The sequence below is a fragment of the Xiphophorus couchianus genome, chromosome 3 (genome assembly GCF_001444195.1).
Source record: "Xiphophorus couchianus chromosome 3, X_couchianus-1.0, whole genome shotgun sequence".
NCBI lineage: Eukaryota > Metazoa > Chordata > Actinopteri > Cyprinodontiformes > Poeciliidae > Xiphophorus > Xiphophorus couchianus.
The window spans coordinates 22,414,640-22,433,996 of record NC_040230.1 but is presented as its reverse complement, the minus strand read 5'-3'; the positions used below and the strand labels follow the sequence as shown (position 1 = coordinate 22,433,996).

General features: G+C 41.1%; 1 protein-coding gene across 7 annotated transcripts in view; it reads right to left on the bottom strand.

Annotated features, from left to right (window-relative positions):
• Nucleotides 1-239: 239 nt before the first annotated feature.
• Nucleotides 240-19,357, bottom strand: part of triob (trio Rho guanine nucleotide exchange factor b) — a 100,895-nt gene continuing 81,777 nt past the window's right edge. For 4 of the 7 annotated variants that reach the window (XM_028012150.1, XM_028012153.1, XM_028012152.1 and 1 more), the window contains 24 exons: nucleotides 13,324-13,610; nucleotides 13,075-13,245; nucleotides 11,297-11,392; nucleotides 10,804-10,952; nucleotides 9,865-9,931; nucleotides 9,677-9,780; nucleotides 9,455-9,524; nucleotides 9,251-9,340; nucleotides 9,061-9,153; nucleotides 8,926-8,976; nucleotides 8,721-8,798; nucleotides 8,262-8,453; nucleotides 7,981-8,158; nucleotides 6,634-7,484; nucleotides 5,573-5,829; nucleotides 4,964-5,093; nucleotides 4,839-4,866; nucleotides 4,576-4,738; nucleotides 4,372-4,493; nucleotides 4,201-4,276; nucleotides 3,906-4,106; nucleotides 3,681-3,819; nucleotides 3,328-3,514; nucleotides 240-2,993 (listed from right to left, as the gene is read on the bottom strand). In XM_028012150.1, the coding sequence (XP_027867951.1) occupies nucleotides 2,584-2,993; nucleotides 3,328-3,514; nucleotides 3,681-3,819; nucleotides 3,906-4,106; nucleotides 4,201-4,276; nucleotides 4,372-4,493; nucleotides 4,576-4,738; nucleotides 4,839-4,866; nucleotides 4,964-5,093; nucleotides 5,573-5,829; nucleotides 6,634-7,484; nucleotides 7,981-8,158; nucleotides 8,262-8,453; nucleotides 8,721-8,798; nucleotides 8,926-8,976; nucleotides 9,061-9,153; nucleotides 9,251-9,340; nucleotides 9,455-9,524; nucleotides 9,677-9,780; nucleotides 9,865-9,931; nucleotides 10,804-10,952; nucleotides 11,297-11,392; nucleotides 13,075-13,245; nucleotides 13,324-13,610 (4,190 nt within the window). In that variant the 3' untranslated portion in view covers nucleotides 240-2,583. Of the gene's footprint in view, nucleotides 2,994-3,327; nucleotides 3,515-3,680; nucleotides 3,820-3,905; nucleotides 4,107-4,200; nucleotides 4,277-4,371; nucleotides 4,494-4,575; nucleotides 4,739-4,838; nucleotides 4,867-4,963; nucleotides 5,094-5,572; nucleotides 5,830-6,633; nucleotides 7,485-7,980; nucleotides 8,159-8,261; nucleotides 8,454-8,720; nucleotides 8,799-8,925; nucleotides 8,977-9,060; nucleotides 9,154-9,250; nucleotides 9,341-9,454; nucleotides 9,525-9,676; nucleotides 9,781-9,864; nucleotides 9,932-10,803; nucleotides 10,953-11,296; nucleotides 11,393-13,074; nucleotides 13,246-13,323; nucleotides 13,611-19,357 lie in introns of those variants that run through there. The other 3 variants (XM_028012151.1, XM_028012155.1, XM_028012156.1) reach the window with 3 other exon arrangements.

Below are 19,357 nucleotides of genomic sequence, written 5' to 3'. Positions count from 1 at the left end.
TTCAGACAATCTTTGAAATTAGGTCCTCATTAGCAGTCCCATTCACTTCGACAGCCTCTTCAGGCTTTCCCCTCGCTTTCTAGTTATTCCAGTAATACCTCACTGTCTCGCCTTACACCCCCCCCTCCTGCTCCTCTCACCCCAAAGGTCATGAGAACGTAAAAAGAAATAACTGTACTTTCAGGACGAGCCAGACGTTTCCTCGTGTGGGTGTAAATCTGAGGCTACAGTAACATCCGTCGGTTTCCTTGTACATTTAATGGCAAAATAACAAGAGGACAAAATAAAATTATTTACAACACGTACGTTTTGTTACATGTAAACACAATCTTCTGTACAAAGAAATATACATGCAAAAGTAAAAATGAGTCATAGTGAGACATTCAAGATGACATTGCTGCAGTCTTTGTTTGTAGGTGTATTCAAAATATGACAGGTTTACATCCCGGGCGCCGGGCAAACCGCCCGACCCTCTCTGTACAACTTTACATTAAAAGTTGACTTTGTTTCTCAAAGGCTCTTCACTACTTCAGTCAGGTCCTCCAGTGAGGTGGCTTTGAGAGAATCTGATTGAAGTGAACGACAAGAAACCGCGACCGACGCGTATAAATAAATAATAATAAAAAAAAAACAGTCACACAAAAAATGAGAGACTCCACAGACCAACAAGTGTCAACTTATTTTACAGTAAAGCAAATGATCTGACAGTAACGCTCACGACCTTCAAATATGACGATAAACGATGCACTTTTTTTAGTCTCTCCATCATTCTAAGGTTCTCTCACTCACCTGGCACTTTTGAAAAATAAAGATCTCCATAACATCCACACCCAAAGATGTTAAATAATAATAATAATAATAATAATAATAATAATAATAATAAAAACTGGCATTAGGGGTATATTCAAAAGAAAAAACTTTTTTTTTTCTAAAATCTGTAATGCAGAGCATTTTTTTTGCTTGACCTATTGCTTGCTGATGATGTAAAAAAAAAAAAAAGTGTTTCTATAAGTTTGAATGGGAATGCAAAAAAAATAAAAAATTAAAATATTGAGAAGGGGGAAAGAAATACTTCTAGCTGCTCCAGAGAGAACAAACTCACAGCAAACTACTTTGTGCACAGCTTGAAATCAGACAGGTGGAATCTGTTTTCAGCAACAAAAAAACCAAAGAAAAACAAAAACCAAACAAAAAAAAAATCACCAAACAATACCTCTTTACATTAAGAATAAATAAATCCACACCGAACTTTTGTAAACACTCACATTTCAGTGTGAACTGATATAACTTAACATGAATAATTTGAAATTAAAAAACGGACATAAAACTGCAGGGAAAGAAAGCTTAGCCAACTTTGGTATAGTTACAGAAAATAACAATAATAAAAAAAGAAAACATTACAAGGACAAAATGAAAGCATAAGTGTCCGTATTTCATAGATACATGTCTCTATACATTACTTCTGAAATCCCTCTTTTTGTCTAGGAAGTTTTGCAGATATTAATACTGAACTTAATACATAAGAGTTAACACAATACAGACATCTATTGCAGTACCAGGTACACACATGCCTTTTTTTAAGAATACGGCTACAACACAAGTCTTCATAAATAGTTGCATACATGGTAAAGCTGCAACATTGCACATGAGAACTGATGCAGAACAAGTGCATTTTCTAGCAGCTGTCTTTGTTCAACGTGAGGATCAAGCCACCATTTAGAGTCCTGCCAGGACTCACTACAGCTCTGCACACAAAATAGCATTGTTTTTTGTTTGTTTGTTTGTTTTTTGTAAATTCATTTGAGATAAACTCTTGAGGGACTGCGGGGGGACAAAAAGGGACAACTTTGTAAAGCAGGAAAAAGGTTATTTACAACTAAGGCGGATGCAGCTGCAGATCCAGGAAAGGTTAGCTAACTATGCTTTTTATTTAACGCTTGTTCAAGTCGTGTTCTGGTCTAAGTTACAATCTGAAAAGACTGGCTGAAATGAAGCGGGGTGATAAAGATAAGCAAAAACTATTGCACAAACGGTAGCTTTAACGTATCTCTGGAAAACAGGATTTTGGTACTTTCTATCTGGCGTCAGAACCGACGAGACCTTCACGTCGCATTCCTCTTCTTGCTTTTGTTTTCCAAAAAACACCGAATTAAGACAGTTCTCCATTTTCCCCGACTGTACACGATTTCATTTACAAAAGGTAATCTCTCGTTACAAAAAGAAGTCCTCTTTAGTTTAACCGAAAGCAGCCTGAATTGTTCTTAATATACAGTACTCTATTTTCTTTAACACTGTCCAAATGTGAGATTCACTCGTCTCACGTCAGCTTGTTCAGAAAGCTTGTTTCTTTCTGTTTTTTTTTCTTCTCCCTGCTGAGTCAAAGTTTGAAATCTCAAATCGATTCCGTCAGGTCATTTGTTGTGCCGGCATAGTGAAAATATGCCAAGGTAAGAATAGGCTGTGGGAGTTTATCAGTCAGTCAGCAGCAGCAGCAGCAGCAGCACTTCTGTGGCTTAGTGAATGAGAAAGAGTTCATAGTGGACTGGCCCCCCTGGTGGTCCCCTATCAAATTTGACCGTTCTGTCAGGTGTGGTTGTAAAGTCGGCTGTGGAGGAAGGCCTGAATGGCCCCAACGGGCCGGACGTCGTTCTGGTGTTTCCGCCGCTCGATGAAGGAGATGAGCCTGGAGGTGTCCAGATGTGTGCCGTAGTGACTCGGCGACGGAGGCTGCGTGTGATTCACGTGGCCGTACCCGCCGCTGGCTACGCCTTGGGGCTGGAGCCACGGGTACTGCAGGCAGAACCCAGCAGAGGGCCGTCGCTCCAGCTCGCCCTGGAGCAGCAGGCAGACAAAGTCCTTGGCTTCTGTGCTCACACCCTGGAAGTAGTCCTCGGGGAAACTGAAGTCCAGCCGACAGATGTTCAAACACGTCTCCTCGAGGCTTTCGTCCAGGAAGGGAGAAGCGCCGCTGAGGAGAACGTAGGTCACCACGCCTGCAAAACATTCGGTAGACAGGCATACGCTGACAGTTTTTTACAAAGAAATTTGCTATAAATTAATTGCACTGTTTTATTCAATTTGATGCACAAAGCCTGTTAAGGAGTAATTGCAATTCCTTTAAATTAAATGTAACCAAAAGACTTTTGTGGTATGTAATAATATTGCTGAACATTGTGATAATGATGTACCTTGTAAAAAATGAAAAGAAATGAAAAATAATTAAAGTGTGTGTGTAAGCTAAATTAATCAACTATGATATACAGTATGTAGGCGGAACCGAAGGGCAAAAGATGCAAATTATGTCCTTGGTTGAATTTGTCTACTGACCTAAGCTCCAGAGGTCAGATGTCAGAGAGACAGGCTGACCCAGGACCAGCTCAGGTGCAGAGAACTCTGGGCTCCCCAGCAGAGGATGGATGTGAGAGGAATGAGTGTCCAGTTGAACAGCGTCACCAAAATCAGTCAGCTTGATCACAGGCTGGGAGCACACCTGCTCCACCACGATGTTTTCAGGCTGCAATAGGGTTAAAAAGGATCAGAGTAAATCTGTAACAGCAGGAGGATTTTGCTAGATTTGAACTATTTTTAGTGTTTCTTTGAATATACTTATGACTAGTTTATGGGTATGTAAAAAAAAAAAACTAACTTGAGAAATGTGCAAGTAAAGATCGCCTGCTTACTTTGAGATCAAGGTGTGCTACCTTCCAGCCGTGCAAGTACTGGAGAGCTTCCAGGATATCTCGGAGGTATAAAGCTACCTTCTCCTCAGTCAGGTTTCCCCAGCTCACGATGTAATCCAGGAAGCGACCCTGGTCAGCCCTGACAGCCGAAAAAAGAAAAAACATGTTATTGGTCACATTATCATCAGCTTACACATTAAACCAAGGTAAATCCACAGTACTTACATCTCCAGTACCAGGACGTAGCTGTGGGCTGTCTCGTAGGTGTCTAGCAGTCTGACCAGATTTGGATGGTCCAGAGTCTGGAGGAGTCGAATCTCCTGCAGCACCTGGTCTCGACACAGCAGCTTCTTGTTGACATGTTTTGCTGCGATGGTCCGCTTACTGCCTCTCTGGTCACACCGCTTGGTCACTGAGAATCGTCCCCTGGAAAAAAAACAGAGAGGAGAGTCACTGCAATGTTTAACTAGATGTTTGCATTGACTTTGATGCGGTGGAATAGGCCTCAATGCTGACTTACCTTCCAAGCTCAGTGATCTCTGTGAAGTAAGACTCAAAGCTACTTTTCCAGATGTCTTCACTACCGTTATTAGGAGCTGCAGAAGACATTCACGTACAGTTTTTAGACTCTGTCAGTTACGAAAACGCTGTAAAAGATGGGTGAAACATTGAACCATGACGCAAGTCTCACCTGACACTGTGAGGCCGGCGGAGGAGGTAACGGTGCCTGCTACGTTCGTGGCCACACACGTGTAGACGCCGTTGTCCTCGAGAGACACTCGCAGGACGTGCAGGGACGCCTCTCCTGTTTCACTGCAGTGACAGAGTCAAAGGGCAGCAGAGCATGAGGCATGCTACGGACATCAGAACACGCTGACCTGAGGCGGGGTTGTACCTGTATGTGACGCTGTAGTGTCCGTTGTTGCTTAGAATGCTATTGTCGGGTCCACGCCATGAGACAGTGGCGCGAGGTCGGCCACACACCTTACACCTCAGGGTGACGCTGTCGCCACTCTCACATGACGCGTCGCTGAGAGGGATGAGGAACTCCGGGGGGGCTGCATAAAAACAAGAGGAGGTTTTTGTATTTTGTGTTACCTTTATCTATATATATTTTTTTAAATAAATGCATTCATGAATTGAATTAAATCAGCTTACCATCATAGATGAAGTTGGGATTCAGAAGCTGAAGGGAAAGGAGAATAGATCGAGTTCAAATATAAAAAAAACTGTGGCAGAGAGTGAATTGATTTGTGCACCGTGGAACTCCTTTTGCTTCCTACCTTGACAGAGACCTTGTTAGCCAGGCCGTCCTGAGACTTGCGGTAGCCGTTTTCCAATTTTCTGCCATCTTTATCTCTTTTTTCAGACTTTCGACGGATACGCAGCGCAGTGTGCCATGACAGTGATTTTCTACACCAAAAGAGGAGACAATGTTGAGAATGTTTTAATTTTAAAGATTTGAAAAGGTGTTTGCTTAATAGGCTGTGACAAGTAGAGCTATTGGTACTGCCATGTTGCCATGACAAAAAAAACAACAACAAAAATAACTTGCCATGGTAAAGTATAACTGAAAAAAGACTCAAAGCTGTTTTTTTTAGATACGCATTTTTACAAAGGAAGTATTTGCTGACTGCCCTGAATGTAGCTGGGAAACGCTGATCCCATTGCCTAATCTCCATGACTGTCAATGTAATTTTTATTTTATTTCACTTAGTATTATGTATTTCACCTAGTATTATGTATTTCATTTAGTATTTATTTATTCAGACACAATTACAAATCAGTATGAAACCTTGGAAAAAATGGCCACAAAATTCTGATTGGTGCGTCACTCATCAGGTGCTTTTCACATACTATTTATACCAAACAAACAAACAAAAATATCTTACTTGATGGTTCCTTCAGGGAGGTCAGGTGTGGTGGAGGATGAGGTATGTCCCAACACGTAGCCAGGGATCCAGCCTTCAGCCGCAGGGGAGTGCTCGTTGGCGGCCCGGTACACCAAGAACATGTTCTGCTGGTTGCTGGCGAGCATTTGGACCACCTCACCCTGCACCACGCTGATCTCATCCTCCTTCACTGCCACGTAGTCCTGGGTCACCAACATGGTGGACACACTGCTGCTGCTGCTACTGCTTTCACTCTGCTGGAGAAGAGGATTGTGGAACTTAGCGCACAATTAAACACTCCTGAAAGTAAACGATGTTAAAATTAAAACATTCGTCAAAGGAAAGTTGGTCAATAAACCATCAAATGTGTGATTTGACTGATGGAAACAGTTTATTGAATGCATGCGGCTACAAAAGCATTGCAAAATCCCCTTTTTAAAAAAATAAAATAAAATCTTGCAATTGCATGGATGTTATTCAAAGTGAGGTTCGACAAGTCGTGACACAGAAGTGGTGATCCTCAGGTGAGAGGCGCTGAAATGTTCAAATGTTTTTCCGCTAAAGGAATAAAACTAAAGGAATAAAAAGAAGGGGGATACAGAAGAGATGATAAGAAAAATAGAGTTGTTGCAGACGTGCTGCCCGACAGCTCCCTGATCAGTGAGATCATTGGTTATCACACAGAAGAAAGAGAGAGAAAGTGTTGCTCTGCGCCCTCTGATAAGTGTCTGAAAATCACAGTTGAAAAGCAAACACCAAGTGCAGAGAGAGCGTCTCACAAAGCAGATATGACAGGTGCCTCGAGTCAGATCTGTTAGTAAACTCATGGAGAGCCCAAGTATTCTCCACTACCACTGTCAGTGAAGTTAGTACACGCCGGTCGGTAGATGTTAATCTCCAGTCAGTGTTTCAGTAGTTGTAGTTGTTGCATGTAGAAGCCATTCTCAGAGCCAGCAGCAGGGTGGCTGGTTGAAAGCCGGTCAGTAAGTTAGGAAGTGGTTAGTGACTAGTGAGGAGCGCGGGGGCTCCTTAAGAGTCGTGACCTTGTCTTGACGTCTTACCCCATTGCTCTGGGTGGATGTTACCGACTGCTCACTGGTGGAGGAGCAGGTGCTCATTCTGTCTGTTTCCTTACTGTGGCTGGAGTTGCGGAGAAAAGGCGGCATTCCTCTGCCCAGGGAGTCCACTCCGCCGCTATTGTCACTGGGGAAGGAGAAGGAACCGGGCCTGCCGGCTGGAGAGGGAGGCATAGGGGGAACGACAGCCCAGAAAGGATTCCCTTTATGTGCTGGGCTTGAAGGGATGAACGGTTCCTTTCCTCCTCCAGGGGTTTGAGGGGATATAAGCGGGGAAACTGTCCCAACTCGAGGGCTTCTGAGGGAAAAACTCAGAGGAGCCACTGGCATCTGTGGCACTGCAGTATTTTTATGTGTCTGGTTTTCCTCGTAGACCCCAAAAGTCTGTTTCAGACCCCCGTCCGTGTTATCTGCCGGTCTGTTACTGTTATTATAGTTACTCCCTTGCGAACTGTCCAACCTCTTCAGAGTGAAGACCTCAGAGGCTAGCAGCTCTCCATTAGTTGGGCTGTCTGAATACGGGTAAGAGGGAAGGGACGGGTGGCTGGGGGACCACATACCTGCTGATCTGTCAGGCCCCTCGGGGCCCGGGGGGTGGTGGTGGTGAACGGGCTGGGGGAGCCGTGAGGATGGCTGTGGGATACGAGATGGGCGGGAGCGAGGGCCGCACAGGGAGGAGGAGTTGCCGCCTGATCCTCCAGAGCCTCCTCCTCCTCCACCTCCCCCCATGCCGGAGGTGCTGTTGGTGCTGCTACCTCCTGTACTGCTGCTGCTACTGCTGGGGGGTCCTCCACCTCCCACGTGGTTCCTCTGGTACTCTATGGGTGACGTTAAAGCTGTGGGACAAAATATACAGTATATATATATATATATATTTTTTTTCTCATGTCGTTAAGTGCATTTTGAGTGTTTTCACATTTTTTCACAACGTCACAGATATTTTATTAAACTATTATGTGACTATAAAAAAAATGTATTGCACAACTGTGACATAGGAGGAAAAAGGACACATGGTTTTTCCCATTTTTAACAGATACATTCTGAAAAGCTTGAGATGTTTGAGTGTATTATAAGCCCATAGTGGCTTAATGGTGTATGGCTCAAAATAAATAAACTATAACTAACTACCTTTATTGACTTGGATTTTAGATGAAAATTAGGATCAGACTTTCACTAAGGCATTCTAACACAAATATTATCATTGCACATTTTTTTTGTATTTTTATAAAAATATGTATTTTTCATACAATCACAATAAAACAGACAAAAGCACTACAGTAGCTCTGAGTATGTATATTTTTTGTGCATAAGAATCAGAAAATTTGTGTTTACCATTGAGGAAATTGCGCTGGTTCTCCAGGATCTGGCTGACCTGGTGGATCCAGGCTTGACTGACCCCAGGGCTGGAGGAATGGAGGGTGAACCTTTCCAGGTTACCACTGGATGATCTGGAGATCAGCGTAAACTTACAGGGGTCGTCTGAATTTTCCTCCAGACCCAAGCAGCTCACCTACAAAGAAAAAAATGAAGTCCCCAGGTGATATATATATATATATTTTTTTTTAACAAATAACTTTCTGTGGCTCCTTGTGATTTTACTGAGCTGAACTCACCTTGATGCTATTTTTGAAGAGGTAGCCTGGAGTAGAGAAGCCCTTCTTTTTGTCCAGAGGCTCACTGAATATAACTATCTGCTCAAACAGAAACACTCGCCTCTCTTTCATTCTGGACAGGAGGCCTCCGTCTTGGTCTGAGACCATGAAGGTGTCCTGCAGGAGCAGTCTGCCCTGAGCTACAATTTTACCCTAAGAAAAAAGAACGGGACAATAAAAGCACCAAAATCATAAAGAAAGTGTCAAGTAAAGCAAAGCTATGCTTAGTAAGAAAAACAGCTTTATCTGACACAATCTCCAACACTTCTAATTGAAATAAATGGTCTCACACTGACACCTGGTGGCAATGGACATACTTCAAGTAATTTATAATGGGCCACAAGTTTACTGTTATATTGGCAAACTTCTACATTATTGATTACTATAGAGAAACTGTGAGCTAATAAGTAGTAAACTTACGTCGAAACCCTGAAGACGTCCAACATTCATCATGTCATTACAGCGTTTTGGGACCACACACATCACTTCTACAGCTTTCTAAAACAGGAGGAATACACACTTTTAAGACAAAGCGCTTGTACAAGAGGCAAGAAGAAATGTAGTTGATTACAGTATTGTTGGCATGATGTGAGATCAATTTCTGGCTTTGTACTGAGAGCTGTACCTCCAGCTCTGTCGTATCTGCTCCTGCTTTTTTGGAAACTTTGAGAAGATCCTGTTGTGGTGAAGAAACGTATAGATTGATGCAATTTGTGCTGTTTAATTACACACCGATAATATAAGGAGTTTTTTGTAGTACCTTCAGTAGAAGCTGGTATTTCATAATCCGCTGAACTGGTTTGATTAGCAGGTCTGTGATCTGTAATCTGTGACCCAATCGCTGCTTAAGGTCCTGGGCAAAGATATAAATATGTCACATTCATGGAGTAGTCATCAACTAGACGATATACTTAAAGAGCTACAGATAGAAAGTTCATAAAATATTTTACCTCAAAGTAAGTGTCAATATACTCTGACACAATGTGCTCAGATTTAGGCTTGTTCTGACAGTACACAATGTACATGTGCAGCCTCCGCTCCTGGAATTGAGAAAAGAGCAAAATTAAATTTTATTTTATGTAAAAAAAAAAAAAAAAAAAAGAAAACATTTAACAAATAATATTCATGGAACACAGAAGCTTGTTTCTTTTAACCTGTTTGACAAATAAAGCAGCTAGCCGTTCAGGATCCTCCAAGCACTTTTCAAGCTCTCCCAGGAAAAAACTGTGGATATATGAAGAACAAAAAACTATTGATTTTACACAACAAGATGCATGATATTGACAATCCTTTATGTGTTTTTCTTTTATTTTGTTGTGTAAGCCCTGCTGCTGTAGCATGCAGGGTATGTTTACTGAAAAAGGCTGTGCACGTACTCTTTGTGCCAATCATAGATCTGATGGATGTTTCCAAAGACCATCTTATCTTTCCCCCTCATGTCATCTGGAACTCCTTCCTCTTTCATCCTGCTCATGTAGCCCTGTGGATAGAGAAGCAAACACGTCTGTCAAACCCACAGAAAGCATTGATCAATAACCTGACTGTAGATTTTGCATGGTTTCACCTCCACTACAGAGCCCAGGTCTCTGACATAGTCTCTCTCAGTCTCCACCAACTCCAGAAGCACATAGCTGAGCAGGAGAAAAGTGAAAATGTTACCGTTTCAAAGTTCAACTATGAACGTCAATAATGCCTCAGGACTTGTAGTTGTTCCTCTCAAAAGTTTTACATTTTCTCACAAAACAGCCACTAAATTCAGTTTATATTATCAGCTTTATCACACAAAGCTGGAAACCTATTGTTTGTTACTGGATTATCCAACATTTAGTCTCATTTATCTCTCTGTCAACTGTGACCAGTTTCCCTATACTTGCTACCAAACACATAATTTCTTGTGTAGGACAAAAGGTTTAGTTTTGGCCTCAATTGACGAGAAAACCTCGTCTGTCATCCCTTACATGACTGGAATCCAAATGTAAATAAACTAGTTATTTTTCACTCCTTCTTGTCATTCTTCTGTAAGAAACAGAACTGGAATGCTTTCATGAAAGTTTCCCACTCTAGCTGTAGATCCCAGCAGCACCTATTGAGTCCACAACAATATCCTTGATTTTGCATGTAAGACCTTTGAACCTCATAATGCCATTTGTTCACTGGTGTTCTTTGACAAACCTCTCAAGCTTTTGCAAAACAGCTGTATTTATACTGAGAGTAAATAATATACAGGTGGATTCTTACTTGCAAATTGAAGAGAACTGGTTGCATTGGAATTTATTTAAGAATATCAAAGTAAGGGGTTAAGAATACAACGTCATGCTACACTCTGTACTACATTAACCACTACACTACCAAAACTGGTTCCAATGTGACAAAATGGAAAATTCAGGAAGACATGAATATCTTTACAAGCCACTGATCAGCCTCAATCTCATGTTAGCATCAACATGCAAATGAGGTCAAATTTGATTCTAAACACTCGTGAGACATAAAGCTTGTAACTCACTGTCTCCTTTTGAGGAAGTTGGTTTTTCGCTCGTCCATCTCATCGATGGGTGAGGATGAGGAGAGCAGAGAGTTATCGGAGGGGTTGAGAGAGGGTGAGGTGCTGTCGCCTTGCTCCACTGACAGAGAACTGGGTCGGTCCTCCAGAGACTGCACAAGAACAGAAAAGACAAATTGAAGATACAAAACGAGTGGAAAAAAAATACACGTACAACAAGTTTTAACTTGCTTTCCATCAACATGAAGGATTTGCTGGATGTAGGACAGTGGCCATGAGTGTCTTAGGGATTAGTGCCCATTGGTTGGAACAGAGGACAGCTGGCACAGTTAGTCAGAGTTTTGACAGATGACAAGTAGGCTTGGATGTCATTCTCCATCACTGACACCAGAAAAAAAAAGTGTGTTCTTTCGTGCACATCTATCAGAATTGTTTTGTGTACATGTGTGCCAGATTGACAAGTACTAGTGGGTGTTGTTGACAACTTTGGACTCACCATCTTGCTCTTCACCAGCTCCTCGATGGCACTGACCAACTCTGCGGCACTCGGTGTCTCCAAACTGCTGGGACGAGCAGACAGCCGAGACGTAGACTGAAAGGCAGAGCAAGTAGAAGAAATACAGCAAATGACTCAAGGTGAATACATAAATTGTGATTGGTACAACATTTAAAATGCCGCATTGCATCTAGAAACTGGGAAACTTTTTCGAAGGCTGCTCACATGTGAAAACCCAACCCTTTTTAAATAACAAGTGAATGCTTCTTGAAATCATAAAACACATTTGCAGTCTTGTAATTGTGCGTGCATATGTACATTCTAAATGATCATCACTGCGAACGCTGATCAGGCTCACCGTTCTGGTGTTTGGACCTCGATATTCCACATGTCCACAAAAAGAACTGCTTGCGTGTGGTTTTATCCTAATGACATGATTTCTTAAAGGCCAACCTGGAGCCAATCACAGGGTAGTCTCATGGAAAAAGGGATCATTAGGTGGGTATAGGTCAGGGCAATTTTAAGGAGCAGAGTGCTTATAATTAAGTGCACATGCAGTGACTGGTCAGACAACTCATTTATAGCGAGCAATGTTGCTTAATAATCCACTAGACAGTTTGCCTCTGTAACAGAGCTTAGAGAAAAATGAAAAATGGGACGATTAAAGCAGAAAGGATCATTTGGGCATAACTGTTAACTCTCAGTAATACTTTGCTTCTGCAGACACAAGAAATTGGCAATTGGCAACAACAACAAAACAGTTACATTCAAAAGGAGAGAAACATAGAATGGGAAAAGAAAAAAACAGGAGCTAAATAAAAAAGACTATTAAGTGCAATTACATAGAAAGATGCAGAAACTGGGACAGGAGAGAGGCAGAACAGAAATCAACATAATGCTGAAGGAGAAAACATGCAGCCATTAGGAAAATAAGAGCAAAAAGAGAAAAAAAAAATATTAGTGCAAATGTAAGGTTTAGGTGCAGTTTTTTTGTTGGTTCTGAGATGATGGAAAGTGAGACAGTTCTACAAAATTCTCCCAACATGAGTTTGTTTAAAATATGATTATCTAGATAATCTTTTTCAGAAGAAACTGGCAATTTTTGGAGTAATTTTCCTTACTATAACTCTCAACATACTACGCTGTGAAAATTTATTTGTACTTTTCCCCATCCATCTATCCATCTATCAATCCATTGCATGGTTGCAAAGCTGTAAGGGGCTGGTATCAATCTCCAGTGGACTTTGGGCAAGAAGAGGGTATGCTCTGAACAGATTGCCAAGTTGCAATAAACAGACACACACCCATACCTAAGAGCAATTTAAAGAGACCAATTCATCTTTTTTGGTGGAGTACCTGGAGAGAACCATGTGTGAATGGGGAGAACATGTAAAAAGGCTGTCCAAAAAATTGCTTGTTTGCAATAATTTACTAGGGCACAATTATTTGTTCACATTGAATCAAGTAGCTCTGGATAGAATTTGAAACATTTAAGTGTAACCAAAAAAGCAAAAACTGAAGTACTTTGTAAGGAAACAAATGATTTTTTTACAGCACCACACTTTGGCACATATCGGTAACAACTGTCTTCCTACTTAACAAAACACTGGCATTTATGAGTCATCATTCTGCTGTATGATAATATAAAACATTAAAGAGAAGACTAAGGAAACCAAAGTGCAAATACAGAAATAAATATTCCTTTTAGTGTTATTTATTTGTTATGTCCTACAACAAATTATAAATTAACAGAGAAAAAGAAAAGCAAAATAATCCACCTTATCATCTTGGGAGTCAGACTGCAGTAAGCTATGCTGCTGGATTGCCATAGGGGGCGGTAGAGGAACAGCGTCGGCCCCCTCCTCTCCTTCCTCCTCCCCACAGCTCTGCATACCTGATGAGGAAGACTTTGAAAGGGTACCACTGCTCAGCCCTTCGTTACGCATCCGCTGAAGAAAGAGATTGAGCAAATGGGAGACTCTGTACTCTGCCAGGTGTATTGACAGTTTCACAGCATCTGTTCTTACCTCCTCCAGGGTCTCATCTTGTGGCGTGGCAGCACTGTCGTCAGAGTCTTTCTGCGAGCCAGGTATTGCGTCCATGTTCTTTCTCGTGCCATCGCGATTTTTCTTATGCTTGTGGGCGAGTTTCTTCACGTGCCCGTCAGCTTTCCCGGAGCTCAGCCTTCGCACCGGGCTGGTAAGCCACTTTCTTAAGGTGTTCCCTGGACGTTTGGGGCCAGGAGAGCTATGGGGTCCGAGAGTGTGGCTGGACCCAGGGTGCAAGGCGTCGTTGCTGGATACAGACAATGTGTCTAAATGAAAGGGAGAGGTAGGGGGTAAGAGAAGAGGTTATTAATTCAACTGGTGACAACACAAGCAATGCGAAGAGCAACCAACTGGTGACCAGCTAATAAAGTAAAACATCTGTCATTGTTTTGCAACCAGTAAATGCATCATTTTAAGCACTGCCAGGTCACACTGACCACAACACAATCTGGCTTGGATACTTGAATCACTAAAAGAAAGAAACGCAACAAGAAGTTGGGCGGAAGTATGTTGTCAATACATGTCTGCTTCAATCAAGGTGTGCGACATTTAGAGAGAGCAAAACTACAGGCAAGTGACAGGAGGGTTGAGCAGAGTACAGTTATGTTGCCTCATAACAGGTTTATTTCCTACAACTTTCACTCTGTGTTGAAATATTTTGGACATGGACATTTTGGTAGGCTTTTGGAAATCTCAGAGTCAAAGTCATACCCCAACAAATGGGATCTGTATCCCATTCTTTGAGGTATATAGTAGTATAGTACAGTTTTGGCAATGTTAGCCTTGCTAATATTGCTAATTACTCATATGCTAAAGCTGGGTCAGAAGGTAATCTTCAGAATTTTACTCTATAAAACGACTGCTTTCCGACACAAGGCAGGTGAAAGTTTTCCAAAAAAGTGCATACTTTAAATGAGCCATGAAATGGCGAACTGTATGTCTGTAAAGAATCCAGAAAAGTCAAAAGACATAAAATCAAAATATGACCAAATTTCGATTTTTGTCTGTTATTTTAGAGGCAATGCATTCAATTCAGTTTTAAAATCCGGAAGTTTAGGTAACGGACATTGAGAAGTTTAAGAGGAAATAGAAGAAAGGTCAATACAAGACTGAGATTACTGGTGTGTATTTGTGTGCTTATTGTGCAGTAGGCAAGCAAGCCACCTCCACACAGTGATGACGCTCCTTGGGGAATCTGTAGGAGGAAAAATCTTCATCGAAGAGAAACGCAACAAGGAAATGAAACAGGATAAAGGGAGGCTTCAGGATTTTAGTGAGTAAAGTTATATCCTTCTGTGTATTTTATCCACCTATAATCTTTTCCTTTTGTTTTTCAGGAGATAATCCCTTTCACTCATGTTGAAAATCATTAGAGGCTTCATAAAAACTAAAAAGTATGAATGTTACTGGAAACCACCCAAAAATCGGATTAAAGATCGGAGCCTTTGGCATCGCCATCACTTAGCTGTTTCATGGATGCAGATGCAGCTGTTAAACATTAATTCAAGTGATTCACTTGAGCAACACTTATGAATGGCAGGTGTGTGTGGAGATTCTGCCTGTTCTCACACAGCCTGAGAAAATGCGACTGCACTACATGTAAATGTGCGTGCCAGCGGTTGAGCCTCTGAAATACTTTTACTGCTCTCCGTTTATGGGAAGCATGTGTTCACGCTTCACATGCAAGCGAAGAAAACAATGTAGTTCCCAGAAACGCTGACACTTCAGGCATTGTGAAGAAACTATTAAAATCGTGTCCACTGACGTGATTAGCGTGACTGAATAAAATCGTTGTCTTTGAACAATATGAGCTTCTGATTTAAGATTATATGATCAATTTGTCATGCTTGAGCACAATAAAATGTCGATTTGTATCTTATTTCCATTGAATAATTATTTTTCCACAGAAACACAACAATACTTATTTCACTCCTTCTCTCCTCTTGACTCAGGATAAGTCAGATATGTTTGTCTTGCTTGAAGGAAAACTGATGCAAAATTATGTTATTAGATTTTAGAATTGATATGATATATGCCTGCCTACAACCACAGAGTGTTTCCAATACCCATGTACTCTGTAGTAATTCCTTTGTGATCAGAACATGCAATTAGTCAAAACAAAAAGTATTTTTAATTTGTTATTCAGTCCCAGGATTATGTCTTCAATTACCAGTTTTGAAAGTTTTACTTAGTCACATGTGCTTGTGATTTCCAAACTGCTTCAGCAAATCAGAATATTATTTATAGCATCTCCAATCTGCTATTAACAGCTGATCACTGCTTGTTCTGTTAGCATGTGTGGCAGGCTGATGAATCAACTCAAAAATAAAACCTAAATCTTCCAATAGATTGTGCAGATAAGTTGCCCTTTATTGAACTCTGGACTGCTGTGATAAAACGGTCTGGGCCGTTACAATTTTACCATCTTTAACGCTCTTTAAGGAGAAATGAAACACTGTCCTATGACTAATCAAACCATTGGGGAAGTATTATGTTGTCTAAAAAGGAGAGGGGTGGGGGATGTGGTTTTCAATTATGAGAAGGAGAACCAGGAGTGAAAAGCAGGAGCAAATATTTTTTTTTAGAAGGACTTATTTTGCACCTCTAAAAATGTAGCATTTTTTAAAAATAACGTGGGTTTAGAAAGCTAAAAAACATACCAAACTGCAGAGTAACAATTTTTTACGTTTGTCCAAAGAAGGCATAGTCTGGTATGAGAATCTGTTATGCCTCAATATTCTTAAAATACCACAGTTTCTGCCAAAAAAAGGTAAATGACATTTCTAACATGGTGCAATTTGTTTTATATTTAAAACATAAAAGCAATTGTTATTCCCACTGAAACCCTGTTTAGAAAACCCAGCTGTGCAAAGCAAAAGCAAACTTGTGCTTTTCGAGAGTACAAGCCAGAGGAAGTATCCATCAGTCAGGCCTCTCATGGATAACAAACAGACCATGTTTCCTGCAGACAAGCTGGGCTCACAAGGGAACATGTAGCCACAGTTAACAAGTACATTTAACACGTGTTAATGTGCAAGGAAAGGTTAAGAAGGCATAGAATTGCGGGAAGAGAGTGTTGCACCAATAACTGTCTTTAAATTCTAGATATTTGTTATAAAAAATAACAATCAGAAGACTTTTACCCAGCTTTAAGTAGTCTTTAAGTACTGTTCACTTAAAGAGTAAAACAGCGTAGAAATCAATAACTTGCACCACATGTTGCATGTTTAAGATGCTCAAGTCCCAACTAAAAGAGCACTTATTGGTTGTGATGACTGAGCAGGGTCCTCTAAGAAGGATGTGAATGGGTAGAACATGGGGTCAGCAGCCTTGACACATTCCCCCTTGGAGAGTAATAATTCCTCAGACACATGGAGATGGTCGAATGGGAGCCCTTTCCCCTGCATAGGCTCTCTTTCACTCTGGAAACACCTAAAGGATAGCTAGTCCTGACCTTATGCGTGGGAACCCCCCCTGACCTCGCTGTCCAAATCTAACCATTCCAGCATGGGCAGCTGTGTTCAAGACAGCCAAAAGACGTAATATCTGAGACAAATCCTAGATCTGTCCAAAATTCTCCTGCCAGTGATGCATGCTCAGACAATCGTTCCTGGAAAATCCTAAGGAGCTCTTGCGGGATGTGCAAATGGCCTAACATGACTCTCCTAAAGGCGAGGTAGTCAGGAGCAATGCAGATCAATGTTGCAATGTTATTTCAGCTGCTTCTCTCAGTAATCTTCTAGCGTCACGTTTTGGCTATCTGAGATTGGAACATCTGTGTCCTCCAGAGTCACCTCAAATCCTACTCCCTTCTAATATCCTGAACAAACAACACACCTGCATCAACTAGCATTTCATTCAGCTTCATAGTCCTGGTGACAGGACTATGAAGCCACCATTCAGGTGTCTTGGAGAAAGAGATGTATCTAAAAGTCACAGGATACAGTAGATTCTGGAGGGACAGGAGTTGAGCTCCCCTGCTTTACAAAATGTCCTAATATGCTTTTTAATCTTCTAATATCCTCCTGTTTTCATTAGGGAAAAGCCATCCTTGTCTGCTTTGCTTCCTGTTTAATTCATCAGCAAACTCATTTTAGCATTAATAAACTGCTGATGCAACTGGGACAGCTTTAGCTGCAGGACTATCGATGCATATCTGCACTAAGCAGAAACACGGTGAACAATGTGAACCGAATAAATGTGCATACACATGCAACAGCATGTTCTATGCATCCCAAATTAGCAGATATCAAACTTCATAAAAACTGCCATCACGTCTGTCTACCACTTAACACCTATTTTTTGAAGACATATTAGAAATGCACTAAATTGTGTCCATGTAATGTCCAACACAATTGTGCATAATTGTGAAGTGGAGGGAAAACAATATGACGTTTATGTTAAAAACATTTCAATCCACCTTAATCTAATACCTTCTAATAAAGCTCGGAGCACTAAGTTGCTTTCAGAAGTTACCTAATTACTAAATAAAATTAACCTGTGAATAATGTAATCTCGTCATAAACCACTAATCCGTCAAGGCTCCACAGGTTTGTCAGAGACAGACCTGTGGAGCCTTGACGGTTGATTTTAGGATAAAGTCAACTAGGATATTTATCGCAGGATTAGATACAAAAACAATATCACCCCAAACTGAAGCAACCAAGATACCCATGACAATTCTGAAAAACCAGATCCATAGCTAAGAGTCTCAATTTTTCAACAACGAAACTATTTTTTGTTAACAAAACCGACCTTCACTGGAGAAGATAAGAAGAAAAGTAATGCTAAGACAAAGACAGAAGAAGTCATGTCTGCACTTTGCCAAAAGTCATTGAAGAAAAACATGTAGAAGAAGGTGCTCTGGTCAGATTAGACCAAAAATGAATCTTTTTGGCCAACAAGGAGAATGAATTGTGTGGTGGAAAACTAAAAACTAAAAAAATCCATCCACTAAAACACGGCAGTGGCAGCAACATACGGGGGACTTGCTTTTCATCAGAAGTTTTGTGATGGCCTAAGCAAATAATATTCGAGCAAGCTAAAAATACGTTTGTGACAAAATCTGAACAAGTTCACTGAACAAGTAGCAATGGATGCCACTGCAAAGAACTTTGCAGATTTACAAGGTTTGCACTAAGAATATGAGTGGGGCTGCATGTGGGAGTCGAACATACAACTGCAGTGATTAAAAAGGTCTGTGCAGCAACACAGAAGCATGCCTGGGATTCCAGAGGTCTCGCCAGGAGAGTGTTATTTGGGTGGTCTTTCTCCCACAGGAGAAGTGATGCAAAAACACGCAGATGGAAGATGTGGTTAAAGACCTGAACTTCGGGGAAAGAGGTACAACGTGTGGGAAAGCACTGGGAGACTTGACATGCTTACCTGTAAACACATGGAGAAGGCTTGAGAGGGCTTCCCACGGCAGTATTCATGGAGCACAGAATCAAACAGAACTAGATTTTGTTTATCTTTCATTGTATACATCTGACATCTGCGGAGCACTTGAGGAAAAACTACATCCTAAAAGCCTCATTCTCTTTTTGCTCTTATATTTTTCTTTCTTGCTGGGGTTTACAGTAAGATCTGCAGCCCATCTGTGCAGAGCCTGCCTGGTGAGCCCATACACACACACACATACACACACACACACGCCCGCACGCACAGAAACATAATCTAATGATAGAGATTGCAGCAGATTTAAAGCCGCATCACATAATAATGCATCGTCTAAATTAATTTCAGCGCCATAATGCCACAACCTGATCTAGAGATGAACTTTAAAATGACTAAATAAGATGCACTAGAAGCATAACACAAAAACAAGCTGTTTCACACATATTAAGGCTTCCTTTCCCACATGTAGAACTTTTGAGATAAAAGGATACATTTTTGCAGCCTGACTCATATTTTTCTTATCATTTATTAGACTCAGCTTCTATTGTGACAAACAACCCTGTTTTTAAATGTCACAATTATGTACTCTAAATGAATCCGAATGAAAGCTTTGATA